At 49.3% G+C, this 21706-nt stretch overlaps 1 protein-coding gene across 1 annotated transcript in view; it reads right to left on the minus strand.

The window, feature by feature from the left end:
- Nucleotides 1–21706, minus strand: part of TRAF3 (TNF receptor associated factor 3) — a 49398-nt gene that overhangs the window by 18030 nt on the left and 9662 nt on the right. The window contains exons 2-5 of the mRNA XM_040256872.1: nt 8511–8756; nt 6853–6904; nt 3778–3882; nt 3009–3176 (exon numbers count right to left, since the gene is read on the minus strand). Of these exons, the coding sequence (XP_040112806.1) occupies nt 3009–3176; nt 3778–3882; nt 6853–6904; nt 8511–8755 (570 nt within the window). The 5' untranslated portion in view covers nt 8756. The remainder of the gene's footprint in view (nt 1–3008; nt 3177–3777; nt 3883–6852; nt 6905–8510; nt 8757–21706) is intronic.

Genomic DNA, 21706 nt, shown 5'->3' on the forward strand with positions numbered 1-21706 from the left:
TGCCATTTATAGCTTTGCCCACTTCAGTGGGTTGAACAGTGACCCCTGAAATATCTCCCTCCCAGACCTCAGAATGTGACCCTCTTGGAAAGAGGGTCTCTGCAGATGTAATGAGTTAAGAGGTGACCCTTGGCTACCCTTTACAATGCTTTGACTTTTCACAAATTAACAGAACTGTTCAAAGAGAATGATACTCTATAATCTCTGGGCTAAATGGAAGAGTTTTTTTTTCTGATGCTTTATGCTAACAGGTTAAAAAAACAAACTCAAAAATACCTGACACACCAATACCATGGTTTAAAGATAGAAAAGAACTGCTCATAAGACCTTGTGGGTCTCCGTGCTGTATCAGTCTACACCACAGAACGCAGGACAAGGAGGAAAGTCAGGATGACCTGGGGCTTCGGGCCTACGTTAAACAGCGCTTTTAAAAAACAGACTTATAGGCCTGAGAGGATGAGGCTGTATGAGAGTTGAAGAACAAGACCTGGGAGTCGAATTCCGCCACTACTGGTAAGATGGGGGCCCTTTCCTGGCGGGGGAGAAGTACGGGTGTGGCTGCCTGCTGGCGCCGGGGGCCCGGGGCCCAGAGGGGGTGCACCAGCATGACCCCCAAGCGGGCGTGTTCCCCACAATGATCGCAGGCGGACAGAACGTAAGATCTGCCCCAAGACGCACTGCAGGGTCAGCACCCTGAGGACATACCAGGACGTCTCCATCACTGAAAGGCAGGAACATTTACGAGGAAGGTCTCGTGGTCCAACTCAGGCCCCAAACTTGCAGTTACCGCTCTGTGCTTCTGCACCTGCCTCCTCTCCACAGTCAACACATTTAAGACCCCATGTCAGGTCAGATGCCACTTCCTCTCAACAGCCCTCACAGACCAGGACCGACAGGACCAGCCCTCAGGACCAACAGCCCTCAACAGCCCTGTCCGGCCAGGTGAACCGGCCCTGCCCACAGCGGCATTTACACGGTTGTATAACTGGCCGTTCCCCCCACCAGACGGTGGAGTGAAGGGGAGAGACTGTGATTTGTTCTCTTGTGTGTCCTGGGCAACTAGCTTGGGGTCTGCTGCCCCAGCGTTTCAAGCCACCACGAGTGATGCTGTTATTCCAAAACCTGCCTCTTCGCAGGCTTGACTGAAGCTCAGAGTGGGTTAGTGACAAGCTATTTCACTCACACGCTTTACAATTCTTTCTCAAATGAAAATTAATTTCTGAATTCTATTCTGCAAATAGAGGTAATTGATTTTTGCAAGAAGCAAAGTATAACTTTGATAGCAACATGGTAATATGTGTAAGGTCGGGAGGATTGCTCATTGGGTACATGTTGCCTTCATTCAAATTTAATTACTGAAGAAGTTATTCAAGTTATTCAATTATGAAAAATACTATGTCTATTTTCCAAAGGGGAGGGCACTTAAAGGTTATTGATAACCAGAAACAACAATCAAACAGACTTCACAAGGGAAGAAAGTCACAGGCACAGAAAAGTTAAACAAAGAAGGTAAAGTGGAGGTTACAGTGATTACTCTCACTTCATAGAGAAAAACTAAGACAACTGTTTCTAAATGGGGGTCAGTATGTGCTCCCTGAACATCTGCCAGGAACCAGCCGGTGGTCCTCAGGCCTGGCTTCCTGTCCAGGGCCCCTGTGTCTGCTGACCCACCAGTCACTGGCCTGCCGGGTTCAGAAGCCCCGCCCAGCCCTGACTCTGCCCCCCGCCCCGGCCCATCTCCCTCTGGGACGTCCCCCTCGGGGCCCTCCAGGGCTGGCCGCCCCTCCACTGGATGACCTCCCATGCTTTGCAGGCTGTAAGCACTGTGTGTCCAGGCCTCAGGCCTTGACTGGCCCTTCTCTCTACTTGCTCCAGGCCCTGGGCTGCCAGGACCACCTATTAACATAGCATACCCTGTGGCACAGACCACTCCCTCCTCCCCAGAGCCCGCTCTCTGCCTCTGAGCCACACCTGGGCAGGACACTCTGGTTCACTCGCTGCTCTAGTTACAAGTGCTGGGCGTCCGCTCAACTCACACTCCATGCTCAAGCCACCGGCTAGTCCCACTGGCTCTGCGTAATGCTGACCAACCACATCTGCCCCTTGCTCAGGGCTGCCTCGACGCCCACCTCTAGTCTGCTCCCATCAACTTCCCACCTCACCCCTGCCCTGTGCGAGGCAGCCCCTGAAATCCACCTGCCGAGTCGGCTCCGTCTCGGAGCCAGAGCTGCCCGTGGCCGCTCCCCCTGCCCCGATGTTCTTCCTGCATCGTCCTGACGGCCTCAGAGGGGCCCGCCCTCACCACCCCTGCTCCCGTCTTTGTTGTACTTATGACCTCTTCCCACTGGAAGATGAGGTCACCCTGAACCCCTAGCCCCTAGAACAGCGCCCAGCACACAGTCGGCATGCAGTAAATATGTACTCAACAAGCAAATATTCAACAGTGTCCACACCGCTGACTCTTGGAAGCTTGTCCTCCATCCCAACATCTGTTTCTCTTTAATTTACACGTAAGTGATCTGATTCTAACATGCGCACAATATAAAACTGCGGAAACAAGGAAACAAGGGAGGCACGAGAAAACATTAACTCCTCTCTCTCTCTCCAAGAGACAGCTGTACTTCAACGCCGTGGGATCAGTCACCCTGCTGAAGTGATGGCTCTGTCTCAGTGTCTCGGAGCTGCAGAATGGTTAAGCGATCCGACAAGATTTTGAGGCTATTCCCTGGGACAAGTGGAAAATTCTACCTTTTTTTGAATAATCAGTCTTCATTTCTTTTTTTTTGGCACCCTAAATGACAGTCGATCAAGGCAATGGAAAATGCTAATTGCATAAATCAAAACGGGCAAAACAAATACAGCTTAGCTCTGAAATAAAGTCAGATGAAAATTGCTAGTTACGCCTATCTTTTCTCTTTATTTCTGAGAGAACAGTCATTTGACAAGCTACTCTGTGGACAAACGGCATCTGGATGGAGCCAAGGTGGGGAAGCGAGAGAACACTGCACCTGCAACGTGACCATCGGGACCTGGCTCTTGCAGTGGCTGCACGTGGCCTCGCGGTATTTACAGGCCTTCTCCACGTGGTCACGCAGGTCCTTCCTCAGCACTCTCTCTTTGCAGTCAGCACGGACACATGGAAGCTCCTCAAACTGGCAGTCATTCTTCAAATGCACCTGGAAGGCAGACCATTCAGAGTTCTCAACTGGCAGACCTCCAGTCTGAAATACGAATTCTAGCCTCTATGCAGTCAAATCCTATGCAAGCGTCTCTTATCTGCTGCTAGACCAGTTTCTCACAGAGAAGAGTGACCAACGTATCAAGAGATACTGAATTTCATATTCCATTTAGTGATTACTCAAATATATTGCTTTTGAAGAACTAAGTCAATTAACCTTTCTTCCTGGATAAATAAATGGTTCTCCTCTAAGGACTTCGTTTTATTCTAATTCAAATATCCTTCCAGGATTAAATATATGTGATAGTAATTAAAAAAAAAAAAGTTACGTGGAATTTTATGGTTATAAAAAGGAGGAAGTGTAAATGGGCCTTCTATAATTAACAGTCAATTCAGATTTCTTTCTATTCTAAATAGGGCAGGGTGCTCAAAACCAATTGATATTTCTGCCTGTGATGTCATAAAAATCACACTTGACACCCAAGTGGCTCTGCCTGCTCTCCTATTTGGTTGTGTCTGAAAGATGGAGGCAAACATGGTCTTGGGGCTCCATCATGCTGACCGGGGACTGGTGTTTCTGGACGTCTCACCACACTCACCAGCAGATGCCCCAGGGCCAGCTGCTCCGCACAGCCCCGGCCCTCGTTCCGACAGAATATCTGAAGGGCCAGAATCTCCCTCTTGCAGCAATTATCCTTAAATACCTGAAATTGAAAGATAGCTATTTTAGAGGATTAAGATTTCTTAATCTCCACATGCTGCTACTTTAGACAAGGCAAAACCACTCTAAAAAGTCATGAGCACATCCCTGAAGAGGGCTCACAAAGCACTAAGGACCGTTTTAATGTCTAAGTGAGTAGAACGAAGGAGCCATCCCCACTAAGAGACACAGTTACATGATACAACCTTAACTACCAGCTTTTAATGGATAAACCCAAAGTAAGCAAGTTGTACTGAACAAATGAAGATCACTTTGGAGCATCCAAACGTTTTAGATGGACTCTGACATTCTCAGGACGAGCCCACACCAGGACCGAGTTCACACTTGGATCCTGGACACTCCCAGAACCTAGCCTTGCTGGGAGCAGAACCTCCCAGGGAGGAACAGGGCGGTGGGAGCGGGCGCTCCAGCGGGAGGCCTCGCTAGATCCTTGCTGGAGCAGCCGTAAAAGACAACGAGCGGCAGACGGTTTGTACAACGTTTATCTTGGTTCCTGCTCTAAAGGGTATATCACTTGTAACTAACTCATTTTTCACCAAAAGGAAGGCATTAGCTTGCTATTTAAGAAACTTTAAAAAACATGTTGCAAAGATATAGTTAATCCAACAATGAAAATGTCCCCCTTTGAAAATGAAAACCCTCCTTTAATTTTCTTTTTCCCTTAGAAAACAAGTACTCTCACACTCCTCCTAACAACACAAGCTACACCATCCTAGTACTCAGGCACTTCTAAGAAACCTCCATGCACTAATGCTCTGTAACAGCAGAAAATCAGAGAGCTCAACAGGCTTTTCTTGACTCCACAAGTAAAGAAATAGAATCAACAGCTGCTAAGAGTTAAAAATAAATTAATCTGGAGGCAAATCTAATCTTAGGTAAACATGACTTTTTTAAAAAAGGTCATAATTTAAGATGTTGAAGTCAACAAAGCAGGTATTTTTAACCAGTAAGAAATAATGTGATCACAGAAAATGATCCTTCTGTGCCACTAAGTTTCTCTTCTTTTCTTCGGGCTGCCCCTCATGGCTTGTGGGATCTTAGTTCTCTGACCAGGGACTGAACCCGGGTCCACGTCAGCAGAAGCACAGAGTCTTAACTGCTGGATCACCAGGGAATTCCCTAAGTTTCTTAAATCACTTGAGTTTAACTTTGGTTCCCTAGTCACTCAAATGGTAAAGAATCTGCCTGCAATGCAGAAGACCCAAGTTTAATCTCTGGCTTGGGAAGATCCCCTGGAGAAGGGAATGGCAACCCACTCCAGTGTTCTGGCCTGAAGAATTCCACAGACAGAGAAGCCTGGTGGGCAGCAGTCCATGGGGTCACAAAGAGTCTGACACAACTGAGTGACTGCTGCTAAGTCGCTTCAGTCGTGTCCGACTCTGTGCGACCCCACAGACGGCAGCCCACCAGGCTCTGCCGTCCCTGGGATTCTCCAGGCAAGAACACTGGAGTGGGTTGCCATTTCCTTCTCCATGCATGAAAGTGAAAAGTGAAAGTGAAGTCACTCAGTTGTGTTCAACTCTCAGTGACCCCATGGACTGCAGCCCACCAGGCTCCTCCGTCCATGGGATTTTCCAGGCAAGAGTACATAACTTCATAACTTAGGGAGGAAAAAACATAGATTGAAAACGTAAGAATGATAAAAGTACAGAACTTCAGGGCTGAGAAAGAGCTCATACCATTTCTGCAACCATCCCATTTTACAGATGGGGAAGCAGAGGCCGTGGGGTGGTGCCATCCTTAGTGACCTGCCCAGTGGCTGAGGTCAGTCTCCCGGAGCCCAAGCAGACCTACATTTCCCCATGAGGATCCCTTGCTTATTCAGTCTCATTTACAAGTCTTCATCAAGTTCCATAATCGTTCTTCAGCTATCAATGCCATTGAAAAATAGGGATAACAACTCTGACTAATGAAATGAGGCACTAAGACGTTCACCTCAGCCACTGTTTCAACCTCCTCTCTCAGTCACATTGGTTTGCTATTTAGTCGCTCAGTGTCTGACTCTTTGTGACCTCACGGACTGTAGCCCACCAGGTTCCTCTGTCCATGGGCATTTCCCAGGCAAGAATACTGGGGTGGGTTGCCATTTCCTCCTCCAGGGGATCTTCCTGACCCAGGGATCGAACCCGTGTCTCCTGTACTGGCAGGTGGGTTTTTACCACTGAGCCACTGGGGAGCTTGTTACGTTGGTCAGATAACTGCCAACAGGTTGCCATGTCAAGACAACAGGCAGAGCCGGGTGAGCAAGCCACAAGTCCCCACACGCGCCAGCGCTGCCAAACAGCAAGGCCACGGGAAAGCCCGAGTGAGAACTTCACTGTACAATTTAATGGCCTACACTTAAAAAATGGTTAGGTTCATTAATCTAAATATCAGAACCACATATTTTTATTGATCTTTTAAGTACTTCAAGAACGAGTGGTTTCAAACGAGAACTGTGCCCGGGAGGGCTTGGCAGGGTGCAGACGACCACATGGTGGGTGAGAAGGGCCCCGGGCCCCTGGGTGCTGGGCTGCGGGACCCTCACGAGCTCTGAGGCACCCTCGGCCACGCAGGGGACGGGAGAGCTGAAAGGGCACGTGTCTAATGACTTCCAGACACTGTGTGGGGCAGGAGAGAGCACATTCAGTGGGGCCCGCAGACCAGCACCGTCTGAAGGATGAACGCAACCATCTGGGAGGCGGACCCGAGATAACAGCACACATCCCCCACCCGGGGTCTTGGAAGGTGAAACCATGACTGACCCAGGGGAGGAGGCAGGCTCGGGGGCTGAAGCACCTGCCCAGCATATCTGCCCGGTGTGTTGGGGTGCTTACAGCCCCCTGCCTTGACTCTGCTCTGCCAGCCGTCAGAGCCAGGGAAACTCAGAGCCAGCGTGTGAGATGTAAACCTTGTGGAAGGCACCATCCAGCGCAACACGGGGACCAAACAGCTTATTAAAAACCAGGAATACCTTGTCTTTGATGATGACTTCTTGACAAGCAGTACATTTTGGGCTGGAGGAGCTGAGGGGAGAGACACAGTAAACGTGTTAGAGGGCAAGCACCTTCTCATCTGAACCCACTGGGAACCCTGAGCCATTCCCTTAGGGGTCGTGTCTGCTGTGCAGAGCTCGGAGCAACAGGGCTTCAGGATGCCAGGGTAAGTTTGGTTTAAATATGGTTTAAACGGGAGAAAAGGGCTAAGATTCTTTTTTAGTAGTGATTTTTCATAAGGAAGTTTTTCAGCAGAGCAGCTGAGATCAGTCCCTCTTGGAAAGTCCCTTTCAATTAAAAGTGAAATTTCATTTCAGAAACCAAAAGCAGCTCCCCACGGAGGGGCTCTGCGGCGTGAGTGTCCCCAGCTTCCCGGAGGGCCTCTATGCAGTGTTGTCTTAGCAGCACAGAAAGTGCCGGACCCGCAGGCTGTCTCTTCACAGCTGCAGAAAGGCTGATGGAGTGCCAGGACTTGAGTCCCATGGGAATCGAAAGCTGAGCCTGTCTATAGAGACCATGAGTCTCCTACATCATTCTTGTCCCCAAACTCAGGACGCGAGCCACTGCTCCCTAGCTGCCCTTTTTTGGATTTGAGTCTCACCCCCATCCTGTACTGGAAACCACCTCCGAGAGATTAAAAATAAATAACTAATTTTGAGTGCTCCTTCCTTCCAGGGCCCCTGCCCTCGACAGCCTGAGGGCACCTGGCATCCAGGCCAGGGGGCACAGTGGGAGATCCTGGAGCAGCAGGCAGGTGGGCAGGGGGGCCCTGGGGAGGGGCGGGAGATTAACAGGCTTTAAAATGATAGCTCGCTCATCCAGACTTCACCAGCACGGAGCCTGTGCTCACCTGTTTTAATCATGGGACTCTCTGAGCGGCCTTAGAGTCCAGGGCGCCTGGGCGGGATCCCCTGACACCTGCCGAAGGCAGAGCAGGAGGAGCGCCAGGAGCAGAGGAGGGCGGAGACTGGAAGAGACCCCGCCCCCGGCCCACCCGACCCACTGGGCCCCCCAACCCCACAAAGGGAAAGCGGCACCCTGGGCTGCACCGCCGCAGTCACTCAACTCCGTTCCAGAGCTGAGTCCTCAGTCTCGGGGGAGAGGACCAGAGCTCAGCAGCAAGTCCCCAGAGGGGACCCTAGGGAGGGAGGCTGCCCCCAGCGGAGGGCTGGACGAGCCAGGGCAGCCTTCCTGGCTTCCGCCCGCCAGCGGGGGCCCAAGCTGAGCACAGTGCTCAGCATCCTGCCGGGCGAATCCTGCAGGATGAACCAGCACGCTCTGCTGTACAACTCCAGCCTCCCGGACGCTGGGGGCTTTGAATGGCGTTAATTCACAACGCCATGCCCTCGAGGGCTGCTGCGGGCTCGCTGACACTCAGCTCCAGGCGCCCTGTCCTTACCGAGAACTTGCCCCCACATCCCGAACCCGTTACACACCCCCTATCCTAGGGGATTGCCCCGAAGGGCCCCACCATCGTCGGTGGATGGGGTGGCTCCTCCCCAGAACGTGGGCGCCTCCAGCAAAACTGGGCCCCGCAGACAGGGGACAGGGGCCCCAGGGGAGAGACCTCGAGGGGGGAGTTGGGGAGGGCTGCTCCAAGTCTGCGGCGGGACCCAGGACCTCCAGCCAGACGCACCTGAGCAGGGCGCCCATGCAGGTCTCACAGAAGCGGTGCCCGCACTCCGTCTGCTTGGGGCTGCAGAGCACCAGGCGGCACTTCTCGCACTTGTACTTGTCCTCCACGGCCTTGACGAAGCGCTCCTTGTAGCCGCCCTGCTCGGGGACCAGCACGGCCGGCCCGGCTCCACGCTCGGGGTGCAGCTTCAGCGGGGGGTTGGCAGGCAGGGCGCCGGCTGCGTCCAGCTTCTTACTGGGCTCCATCCTAGGAGAAGGGGGTCCACCATCAGAGCGGGGACCTGGGGGGGCTCCCCGTGGGCTTCCAGCCTCCAGCACCCAGGCCCCCGCCCGGGGCCTGCTGCTGCGATGCGCAGACCGCATTATTAAGGCTCTTCAATTTAAAACGCAGGTGCTGCTCTGCGTCATTCCGCCTTCTACGGACTGGACCGTTCTGACGGGCAGCTCCTGCCACCCAGCGACCACCTCCCTTGGGCGGGCTGCCCAGCCCCCTTCTCGAGCCGGCCCCGCAGCCTCGGACCCACCCTGGGTGTGCGGGACCCGGTGCCCGGGACTGGACGCCGGGCCTGGCCAACCGCACGGTGACGCGTGGCTGGTCCCCACCTGCAAGGCCCTGTCCCAGCAAAGTAGGAGGTGCCTGGAGACACAACGGAGCTCCTTTCAAAACTTACCAGGTCTCTCAAGACCAACTGTGCTCCTGCTCAATCCATCTATTTCTGCTACTGACACAAATAAGGGCCAAATGCCTTCTCCTTATGAGGTGCTGGGCGTCCACCCACGCCTCCACTCCCCTCAGCCCGAGGCTCCCCACCAGCCAGGTCGGGCCGGACTCGGGTTCTGCGGGAACGGGGCATGCTGCACACCCGGCCCCAGAGCAGCTGGCGGGCCGGGGGCAGAGGCCGCGCTGCCCAAGGCTCACTCGTCACGCTGCCTCTTCCCGCCCCTGGACAGGGCCGAAGGGAGGCACGCCTGTGGCCAGGACGTGCGGGAACCACACGGGAGGCAGTGCCTGTGACAGGAAGATGCCCGTGTTCCAGCCACACGGGCGCTGCTTTTAACAAAAAGCACACTACTGTGCAAAGCGCAGGAGCCTCCTGTGGCTTCAAAAAAAATAGATTTCAAAGTGACCCCAAAAGGCCAGCGACTCCTTGCTCACCATCACTGATTAGAATCCTATTTGTCAAGACACTAAGTAGGAAGGTGCCTGTGCGGGAAATGGGTCAACTGGGAGTCGGCCTGCTGCCGCGGGACTGCTTGCCCGCCCTCCTGCAAATGCTGACCCCAGCTCCGCCGCCCTCCTCCCCACACCCCTCCCGCCTTCTCACGGAGCCCACCCTGGTCGGCCCACTCAAGGCCCTCCCCGCAGTCCATGCTCGCAAGACTGCTGCTTACAGTTTATTTACTGCCTCACTCCCTGAGGCAGGGCATGGGTTTGGATCTGCTTTGTTGAACAGACCCTGGGCACCCGGAATCACTAGGGCCTGAGGTAAAAGATTCTCATTACACATCTGCTGAGTTAACAGAGGGAAAGGTGAGGTCTGAGCCACTCATAGCAAACTGTGTTTCTGTGAAGCCAGAAAAAAGGAAAACTTCAGTTTTCAGAACTGATCTCATAGCTTCATGCCTTGAAAACCTGTGCTTAGATCAGACGCTACTTGAGACTGTGGTTTAGTATTTTATCCTATAACGCGTGAGGAATGTGTGCTCCATAAATAAACAGTTTTCAGTGAGACGTGTTTGATTCTTCGGTTGTGAATTCCTATTTCAAATATAAGAGACAACTCGGGATGAAGCTAATGACAAACAATAACTGTTTGTTTACCTATAACTAGGTATAGGTCACATGTCCTCTGTACAGACAAGTGAAGAACACAGGTTTGGATCCTTGGTTTTTACAGGCTGCTTAAGACAAGTGAGCACGCGCCAAGAATCGCAAGCACATGTGGAGAACCTCCCTGCAGCCTGTCCGGAAGGCAGAGCCCAGGCCTGTCAGGACTCCCCTGGAATGTGGGGTGCTGACTGGGCACCTGTGCCACACCCCCCAAGGGCCCCTCGAAAGCCCGCCCAGGGCCCCCGTCCCACCCCACGCCTGGTCCATGCCTGAGCTGAGCTGCTGGCTGGATAATGAGCTTCCAGGGATGGAGGGAAGGAAAGCACCTGGGCAGGACAGACAGGAAAAGCATCAGCCCTCCTTGAATACTCGCAAGTGAGGTCAGAGAAGACAATCTGAGCACGCCGCATGCAGGCCAGGCAAATCCCAGAGCCCCGGAGCAGGTGCTCCACTGGCAGGGGTGGGGGGAGTCGGCACGCCTGTTAATGGGAACGGGGCTTCCTGGGCGACCCAAGGGTTCTGGAACTGGGCACAGGGGTGACTGCACACTCTGTGAAGAGACTAAACACCAGTGAGCCGTACACTTTAAAGGGGGTGGACTCCATGGTATGTGAATGATACTTCAATGTAAAATCTAAACAAAGAATATTTCAAAGTACCTGTTTAAGCCAGTTCCATTTAGGTTTGGTTAATTTGTGACGTTTATACATAGCATCATACACTTTAAATGTAAGACTAGAATCGAAGTGGCTGTGCCCTATGCTGGGGAAGGGCCTCAGGAAGATTTCTCTGTAAGAGTACACACTCGCAAAGAAGACAATGAGGCCCAGAGGCGGACACTCTGCTGGTGTCCGCGCGAGTGTGCAGACACCCAGGGTCAGCAAACGCACGTGGAGGGAACGCGGCTCCTCCTTCCTCCGCACAAACCACGCTGCGTGTGCAACACATGCACACTAACCACGGCTCTCCTGTCCTCACCAACTGCACCCCGGGCATTTCTCCACAGCGCCCTGTAAACACGCACCGTGTCGCAGGGAAGGGCCACACAGCACTCCACGTGGGCTTCACCAGTTCTGCTCACGGACAGTGAGGCTGGCTTCAGCTGATATTATAAACGACCTGCGGAGAACACTCCCGAACACGTCTCTGCACACTTAGGCAAGCACACAGCAACATGGCTGCTGGGTCAAAGATCACGTCCGTTTAAAAATATACTGTTATTCAGTAGCCAAGTCGTGTCCGACTCTTTGCGACCCCATGAACTGCAGCACGCCAGGCTTCCCTGTCCTTCACCATCTCCCTGAGTTTGCTCAGACTCACGTCCATACAGAATCACTGCACAGTATCTTTCTAAAAGGGCTGTCCATTGTATAGTTCCTCCAATGGTTAGTAAACTGTTAAACATTGCTTTAGAGGACAACAGCTGGTTTTGCTCCAACGCTGAAGCTCTGACTTTGTTTCGGCCTCAGCTGTGTTTTCTGGAGGGCACTGCTGGCCATGCGTGAGCAAGTCGCAAGTTCTCCCATGGGTTCTCGTCTCCTGAAGAGCCGCCGGTCAGCACGGCTGTGCAACGTGGGAGGGCACACCCACTGGCCTCCCACCAGGCGGGAGAGGCCTTCTCAGGTCAGTGGCTCTGCAGGGGTTGCCGAACCAATCACATTTCATTTCAGCAGGTAGCCAGGTACCTCCTGGCACCGTGCCTTGTTTGTCAGGGAAAGGAGGTGAGAGAGACTGTCCCCGCCCCTCGGGAGCTCTGTGGGAGTCGTGAGGGTCAGCAGGAGCGGGAAGCACCCCGTGAGAACTTACAGAGGCTGCAGATCCTCAGACTGGGAAGCTTGCACCCCATGCTGGGAGATGGGGCTTCCCGAGCGGGACTTGGGGCAGAATGATCCCAGCTCTAGTGGAGGGCAAGGCAGACACACACAGACGCAGCATAGCTGGGTGGGTGTGGCAGGCGGCCAGGTCCTGGGAGCTCCGGTGGGGGGGGGGGGGTCGGACAGGCAGGGCGTCCGGCTGCAAGTGGCCTGGGTGGGAAGGCAGGCCTGGTGCTCCTGCCCTGAGGCAAGTCCTCGGGCACAGCTTTTATCCTCAGTTTTTCTTCTCCCCATGAAAAGCAGATGGCGCCCCTGATTCTCTGGCGTTTTCAGGTATCACCGAGGCGTTACATGCAGGATCCCTCTGCAAACTGCAGCACTACACCCAGAAGACACACTCTCCTCCCGCTGGGTTGGGGAGTCCACAGGGATCAGCTGCTTCCCCACTCTGGACAGCTTAAAGCCTTGTCAAAAAGCCCTTGCTCAGCAATTAGGCAAGAAAAATAAGAAATGAACAGTTTCCAGACTGGAAAGAAGAAGTAAAACTATTTCCATTTTCAAATGACATAATCTTGTGCATAGAACATACTAACGAATCAACTAAAAACAAGCTGAACTAATAAACTTGTTCAGTAAAGCTGCAGGATATAATAGTTCAGTCAGTCAGTCGTGTCCGACCCTTTGAGACCCCCACGGCCTGCAGCACGCCAGGCTTCCCTGTCCATCACCATCTCCCGGAGCTTGATATCAACATATAAAGTCCAGCTGCATTTCTATACACTAGCAGTGAACAATTCAGAAATAAAATTGAGAAAGCAATCCAATTATGAGTGTCAAAAAGAATGAAATATATTCTGAAAATGATAAAACATTGTTTTTTATGCCAAGTGGAAAGCTACTCCATGCTCACAGACGGGAATGCTTAGCATTGCTGAGGTGGCACTGCTACTCAGCCTGACCTACAGACCCGTCTATACCCAGACTTGAATCCTAGCTGGGGTTTTTTTTTCTTGCAGAGATTAATAAGCTGAACCTAAAATTCACATTGAAATATGAGGGACTCAGAATAAACAAAACAATCCTGAAAAAGAAGAACAAAGTTGGAAGACTCACACTTCCTTATTTCAAAACTTACTACAGATGAATCAGGATACTGTATTACTGGTAAGAAGGACAGACAGACAGTCAATGAAGCAGAACCAAGAGTAGAGACAGAAATGCTCACGTTTATGGCCAGCTGGTTTCCGACAAGGGCACCGAGCCCGTCGCTGGGGAAGGGGCAGGGTGTGCTCAGGCCGGCCAGCTCACGGCCGCCGCAGAGCGGAGCGGGCTGTGCCCCGGCGCGTGTCTTCACGGCTCTGGCAGGTCGTGCTGGCAGCCATTGCCCAACACCTGCGGGACACCTGCATCCTCATTCCCAGGCAGGCAACTCAGTTCAACTCTAGTACAGAAAGTGCACTTCACGGAGAACAGCGGGGTGGGCTCCAAGTCTTCCCTGGCTGATATCCTCTGCCTTTCAATAAAATGTACTGTGTGTTCAGTTCAGTTCAGTCAGTTCAGTTGCTCAGTCGTGTCCGACTCTTTGCGACCCCATGAATCGCAGCACGCCAGGCCTCCCTGTCCATCACCAACTCCCGGAGTTCACTCAAACTCACGTCCATCGAGTCAGTGATGCCATCCAGCCATCTCATCCTTTGTCGTCCCCTTCTCCTCCTGCCCCCAATCCCTCCCAGCATCAGAGTCTTTTCCAATGAGTCAACTCTTCGCATGAGGTGTCCAAAGTATTGGAGTTTCAGCTTTAGCATCAGTCCTTCCAAAGAACACCCAGGGCTGATCTTTAGAATGGACTGGTTGGATCTCCTTGCAGTCCAAGGGACTCTCAAGAGTCTTCTCCAACACCACAGTTCAAAAGCATCAATTCTTCGGGGCTCAGCTTTCTTCACAGTCCAACTCTCACATCCATACATGACCACAGGAAAAACCATAGCCTTGACAAGACAGACCTTTGTTGGCAAAGTAATGTCTCTGCTTTTCAAACTTTCCTTCCAAGGAGTAAGCGTCTTTTAATTTCATGGCTGCAGTCACCACCTGCAGTGATTTTGGAGCCCAAAAAAATAAAGTCTGACACTGTTTCCACTGTTTCCCCATCTATTTCCCATGAAGTAATGGGATCAGATGCCATGATCTTCGTTTTCTGAATGTTGAACTTCAAGCCAACTTTTTCACTCTCCTCTTTCACTTTCATCAAGAGGCTTTTTAGTTCCTCTTCACTTTCTGCCATAAGGGTGGTGTCCTCTGCATATCTGAGGTTATTGATATTTCTCCTGGCAATCTTGATTCCAGCTTGTGCTTCTTCCAGTCCAGCGCTTCTCATGATGTACTCTGCATAGAAGTTAAATAAGCAGGGTGACAATATACAGCTTTGACATACTCCTTTTTCTATTTGGAACCAGTCTGTTGTTCCATGTCCAGTTCTAAACTGTTGCTTCCTGACCTGCATATAGGTTTCTCAAGAGGCAGGTCAGGTGGTCTGGTATTTCCATCTCTTTCAGAATTTTCCACAGTTTCTTGTGATCCACAGTCAAAGGCTTTGGCATAGTCAATAAAGCAGACATAGATGTTTTTCTGAAACTCCCTTGCTTTTTCGATGATCCAGCGGATGTTGGCAATTTGATCTCTGGTTCCTCTGCCTTTTCCAGACACATAAAAACGATTCTGGGCGATGTCCGTGCAAGGTGAGAATAAGAACAATACAGCAACAACAAAACCCCAGCACCCGGCACCCACGTGACAGTCAGTCGTCCAGTGCGCCCCACCTCAGCCGCCCCCTGCCTCGCGCCAAGTCAGTGTCAGCCTCAACTTTGCACTTACAGTTCTCGTACTGTTACACATTTTTCTTCTTAAAACATTTTTGTCTCTTTTTAACGTCCTAAAAATGATACACCATACGCAGCCCTCTGCCATCGGTGTTATATCAACATTACGCCACGTGCGCTGTGTGCAGCTGACGGGTCTCATTCACTGTTTACTCAGCAAAACACTGCTCACTGCACCTACCTACCTTTTTATCACACTGCTTCCATTTTCTGCTGGCATGGACACTCTGTTCGGAACATTCTGGGGCATGTCTCCTGGGGAGCCTTCTCTAGGGTACACACTCTAGATCACGGGACGAGTGTTAAACAAACGGTGACCTGCAGTCATGTGTGGTCAGTCGCCGGTTTCTGTTAGGCTCTCAAGCTTAAAACGCTTTTTATATTTTTAAAGAGTCAAACAAACAAATGAAACAAAGGCAACTATGTGACAAGACCATATACATTACCCACAAAGCCTAGAATATTTACCACTTCACCCTTTAGAGAAGAATTTGCCAACTCCTGCCCTGAACTCCACATCTAGAGTTCACAGGAACGGCTGGTTTGCAGGGTGTAGGCGTGGCCAGTTCACAAGCTTTGCTAACCCACCCTCTCACCAATGCTGGGCACCATTAGACAGCTTAATTTCCACCAATCTAGCAGGCACGAGGGTCCCTTTTCTTCCTTACTCTGATAATTAAATAGGTTTAGCATATTTTCATATGTTCACTGGCCATTTGTGCTTTTCCTTCTGTTGAAATGCTGTGTCTGAATTTTTTAATTGGGTTATTGGTCTTTTAAAATATTGATTTGTAGAGATGATTCATATGTTCTGACTGCTAATCTCTTGTTAGTTATATGTATATGTTTTCCCCTTAGGTTGTGGCTTCACTTTAACTTTCTGTATTTTAATGAAGTGAAGTTCTTAATTTTAATGAAGTCAAATGTATCCTTTTAAAGGATATCTGTATCTGTACCTCTTGGCCTTTTAAAAAGATTCAGATTAGCTTATGGGTGATGCTGATGAAAAAGGACAACCTAATATACAGGGAACCAAACTGAAAGCAGTTCTACCTCTATCACAGAATCATTTCCAAAAGAAGGATGTTCTGCTCAAGTAATGAGCCACCAACTATGTCAAATAGACTCACATTACTCAAGGGAAACATTCTACCTAAACAAGAGCTTGTTTAAGAAAGAAATTACACGGACCCCGAGCAGGGCCCAGGGTGCAAGCCCACGCCCTGCTCTGTTGGTGAGACGGTGGATGTGGGCCTCAGCTGGCCCACGGTCCTCCCTGGTGCCAGGACAGGTGGATGAATGAACCCGCTCAGGTTTACCCATGATCCCAGACTCCACCGATGATCCCAGACTCTGCCGACAATCAAGGTCACTGTAAGAAGCCAGTTCTAATTGAAAGCATACAAATCACCTAATCACCCCCTAAAACAACTAAGACAATTCGATGATATCTTTAAGTCTTAAGACAATTATCCACTGACTGTGTCCTGAAGAAAAGGAAGTTTTAGATTTAGGAAGACCATCACTGGAGGCGAATTTTCCACAACCAGCCCAGAGGCAGACGGTAGTGAGAGTGAGCACTGCTAAAGCTGGCCACTGGTGGGTGTGTCCTAAGACCACACACAAGGTTAGGCAGGAGAACCGCCAGAGTGAACCTGCTTCAGGTGCCTGCCCATCTGCATGGCAGGGAGGGTGAAAACCTCAAGAACATCAAAGGAAATATAATGTCTACCTGCAAGACTAAAGTTTTCAAATGCAACAAGGAGGACACGAATATTAATTCATCTCTCGTGCTGTCCACCACTGTAAGCCAACTTCACTCCTTTCCGAAATCAGGTGGGGTGGACATAAACAAGGCAAAGTCAAAGTCGGTCGCAAGGGTAAGAACAGACGTGAGTGACGTCAGTGAAGACGGCTGAGTATGTGACTCCAAAGGTTCATCCTTCAAAAAAAGCGAGAAAAAAGATGGCAAGGTCTGTCAGAAACAACCTGTGTGGAACTCTAAAAACTAAACAGAAAGCTTACAGCAATCAGAGGGATGCTTAATCAACAGAAACCTGCTGCACCTCGGTGAGGACAGTGAGCTCGGCGGTGCTTTCCCCAGCCCCGGCCCCTCCCCAAGGGGCAGTGGCCTGGAAGACAGAAGCCTGTAATCCCAGCATGGGGACTGGCTGGAGGCTGGGGGCAGGTGGAGCGGAACGCACTCATGTGCAAAGAGTTTCGGGAGTAGTTACAGCCTATCTGGTGGCTCCCCAGAAGGCCCGCTCAAACGGCTTGACCCCATCAGACTCAGGACTCTCCCAGCGCTGAGGCAGCCACAGTGGGGCTGGCGGACTGTCCTAAAAACACGCAGAGGCAAATAGATTAGTCGCTGCTGCCTGGGCCAACCAGTAATGGTAGAAGAAAACGAGAGATAAACCAAAAGGTTGACAGGAAATACTGGGAAACGAGGGCTCTGAAGAGCTCCAACGTGTGACCAGGATCCCAGAAGGCCACGCACATGCTCAGGGCTGTGTGCACGCTCAGGAGAGATGCAAGAAGACCCTGAACTCTCACCTCCGGCTGACCTTCAGGTTCTGTACAAGCAGGACGTGATGCTAAGGCAAACCTGTCAACTGCCGGGCGGGGTGCTGAAAACACACCCTGATGCACACATATACCCTGTGGGAAGAGATTCGGAGATAATTTTGGTTCCAGGCACTTACAGAAAATCTCTGTCTGATTCTTAGCTAACTACTACACTGATGGAACAGAGACTTCAGTGACTACACATGATAAAGAATGTGGACTTTACAAAATCAGTTTAAAAAAGTCATTATGCAAACAGGTAACTAAAACAAGCAGCAGGAAATACTGGGGAGAATCTCATTTCCATCTTTGCCACATTATAATATTCAAGATGTCCATTTTCAACAAAAAATTGTAAGTCAGGCAAGAAATAAGGAAGCATGGACCATATACAGGAAGAAAAAAAATAGCAAGTAATAGAAACTGTCTAGGAGGAAACCCAGACATTAGACTTACAACTGTCCATGAGTTCAAAGAGATAAAGGGAACTGTGTCCAAAAAAGTTAAAGAAACCATCTGAACAATGTCTCATGAAATAGAAAATATCAATAAAAATCAATAAAGTTTAAAAGGAACCAAATGGAGATCCTGGAGTTAAAAAGCACAATAATGGAAAAGAAAAATTCAATAAAGGAGCTCAACAGGAGAGCTGAATACACAGAAGAAAGAATTAGAGAACTTGAAGATAGGTCAATTGAGATTTGAAGATAAGACAATTGAGCTTATCCAGTCTAAGTAACAGAAGGAAAAAATAATAAAGAAAAATGCAAAGAGCTTAGAGACCTATGGGACTCTATCAGTCATACCAACATATACATTATCCTAGGAGTCCTAGAGAGGAGAGGAGGGAGAAAAAAAGGTGAAAAGAATATTTTAAAAGATAATGGACAAGAATTTCCTATTTTTGATGAAAAGTATTAATGTGCACATTCAGGAAACTCAACAAACTCTATGTGGGTTAAACTCAAAGAGATCTATACTAATACACATTATCATTGAACTGCTGAAGGAAAGAAGGAAAATTCCGAAAGCAGCATCATAAGTGATTCCTTACATAAAAGCATTTCCTCAATAAGATTAACAGTTGACCTCTCATCAGAAACAATGGAGGGCAGAAGACAATGGGATAACATTTTTGAATGGCTGAAAGAAAAAAATATCAACTAAGAATCCTCTGTCCCCACCCCCCCCCGCAAATATCATGTTTCAAAAATGAAGACTCAACAAAATACTAGAAAACTAAGCCCTAAAGCACATTAAACGTATTCTACACCATGATCAAGTGGAATTTGTCCCAGGAAGGTAAGAGTGGTTCAGCATAGAAAATCAATCAATGTAATATACCACAGTAACAGAACAAGGGTAAAATACACATGATAATCTCAACTGGTGTAGAAAAACAAGTGGACAAAATTAAACACCCTTTCATTAAAAAAAAATCCTTAGAAACTAGGAATAAGAGGGAACTTCCTTGGTATGGGGCTTCCCTGGTGGCTCAGATGGTAAAAGAATCCACCTGCAATGCAGGAGACCTGGTTTCAACCCCTGAGTCAGGAAGATACCCTGGAGAAGGGAATGGCTGGAGAATTCCATGGACAGAGGAGCCTGGCAGGCTATGTGCTGCTGCTGCTGCTGCTGCTGCTGCTGCTGAGTCGCTTCAGTTGTGTCCGACTCTGTGCGGCCCCATAGACTGCAGCCCACCAGGCTCCCCCGTCCCTGGGATTCTCAGGCAAGAACACTGGAGTGGGTTGCCATTTCCTTCTCCAACGCATGAAAGTGAAAAGTGAAAGTGAAGTCGCTCAGTCGTGTCTGACCCTCAGCAACCCCATGGACTGCAGCCTATCAGGCTCCTCCGTCCATGGGATTTTCCAGCAAGAGTACTGGAGTGGGGTGCCATTACCTTCTCTGAGGCTACAGTTCATGGGGCCACAAAGAGTCGGAAACGACTGAGCAACCAACACTTTCATCTTCACTTTTCCTTTACATGATAAAGGATAAAAGGTATTTGTGAAAAACCCACATTTAATGGTGAAAGATCAGGAAGAAGGGAAGGATGCAAGCTTTCACCATTGTTACTCAATATTACATGGAAATTCTACCCAGAGCAATTAGGCAAGAAAAAGAAATGAAAGGCATCCCAGTTAGAAAGAAATACATAAAACCAGCTCTATTCACAGATGATATCATCCTATGTATAGAAAACCTCAAAGACTTCACAAGAAAGTAACTAGAACTAATAAAAGAATCCACCAAAGTTTCAGGAAACAAATGCTGACAAAGAAACATCATTTCTGTTTCTATACAACAGCAACAAACAAACTGACTTAGAAAGCAACTCCATTTATAATAGCATCCAGAAGAATCAAGTACCCAGGAATAAATTTAACCAGTACATGAACGATTTGCTCACAACGGCTGAAAGAAAGAACACACCATTGAACAGTAAGATATTTGTGTGCTCCAAAACAAATCTATGTACATGGACTGGAAGACAATATTATGATGGCAATACTACTTCTGATGGTTAATTTTATGTGTCAACTTGTTGGGGTCCCACGGTGCCTAGATATCTGATCAAACATTATTCTAGGTGTTCCTGTGAGGGTGTTGGGTGAGTTTAACATTTAAATAGGTGGACTGAATAAAGCAGACTGCCCTCCTAACGTGGGTGAGCCTCACTCAGTCAAATGCCTAAACAGAACAAAAAGGTCTGCCCTTTCCCCAGGTGAGGAGGAGTCTTTGTGCCTGTCTTCAAATTGACACACTGGCTTTTTTTTCTGCCTTCAAACTAAAACAGAAATATCAGCTCTTCCTGGATCTGAAGCCTAGGTTTTGGATAGAAACCACACCCTTCCTGTCCCTCTTGATGAAAGGGAATGTTTCATGCAAAGATGGGCACAATAAAGGCAGAAACAGTATGGACCTAACAGAGGCAGATGGTACTAAGAAGAGGTGGAAAGAATACACAGAAGAACTGTACAAAAAAGATCTTCATGACCCAGATAACCACGATGGTGAGATCACTCACCAGACATCCTGGAATGCAAAGTCAAATGGGCCTTAGCAAGCATCACTATGAACAAAGCTAGTGGAGGTGATGGAATCCCAGTTCAGCATTTCAAATCCTAAATTAAGATGATGCTATCAAAGTGCTGCACTCAATATGCCAGCAAATTTGGAAAACTCAGCAGTGGCAACAGGACTGGAAAAGATCAGTTTTCATTCCAATCTCAAAGAAAGGCAATGCCAATGAATGCTTAAACCACCACACAATTGCACTCATCTCACACGCTAGCAAAGTAATGCTCAAAATTCTCCAAGCCAGGCTTCAAGAGAACATGAACCGTGAACTTCCAGATGTTCCAGCTGGACTTAGAAAAGGCAAAGGAACCAGAGATCAAATTGTCTACATCTGCTGAACCATAGAAAAAGCAAGAGACTTCCAGAAAAACATCTACTTCTGCTTTATTGATTATGCCAAAGCCTTTGACTGTGGATCACAGTGTGGAAAATTCTTCAAGAGACACTTGACCTGCCTCCTGAGAAGTCTGTATGCAGGACAATAAGCAACAGTTAGAACTGGACACGGAACAATGGACTGGTTCCAAATCGGGAAAGGAGTACAACAAGGCTGTATACTGTCACCCTGCTTATTTAACTTAAATGCAGAGTACATCATGCAAAATGCCAGGCTGGATGAAGCACAAGCTGGAATCGAGATTGCCGGGAAAAATATCAATAACCTCAGATATGCAGATGACACCACCCTTAGGGCAGAAAGCAAAGAGGAACTGAAGAGCCTCTTGACGAAAGTGAAAGAGGAGAGTGAAAAAGTTGGCTTAAAGCTCAACATTCAGAAGACTAAGATCATGGCATCTGGTCCCATCACTTCATGGCAAATAGATGGGGAAACGATGGAAATAGTGACAGACTTTATTTTTGTGGGCTCCAAAATCAATGTAGATGGTGACTGCACCCATGAAATTAAAAGATGCTTTCTCCGTGGAAGAAAACTTATGACCAACCTAGACAAAATATTAAAAAGCAGAGACATTACTTTGCCTATAAAGGTCCGTCTAGTCAAAGCCCAAACTACTGGTTTTTCCAG

Source organism: Oryx dammah, unplaced genomic scaffold, assembly GCF_014754425.2.
Source record: "Oryx dammah isolate SB20612 unplaced genomic scaffold, SCBI_Odam_1.1 HiC_scaffold_16, whole genome shotgun sequence".
Lineage (NCBI taxonomy): Eukaryota > Metazoa > Chordata > Mammalia > Artiodactyla > Bovidae > Oryx > Oryx dammah.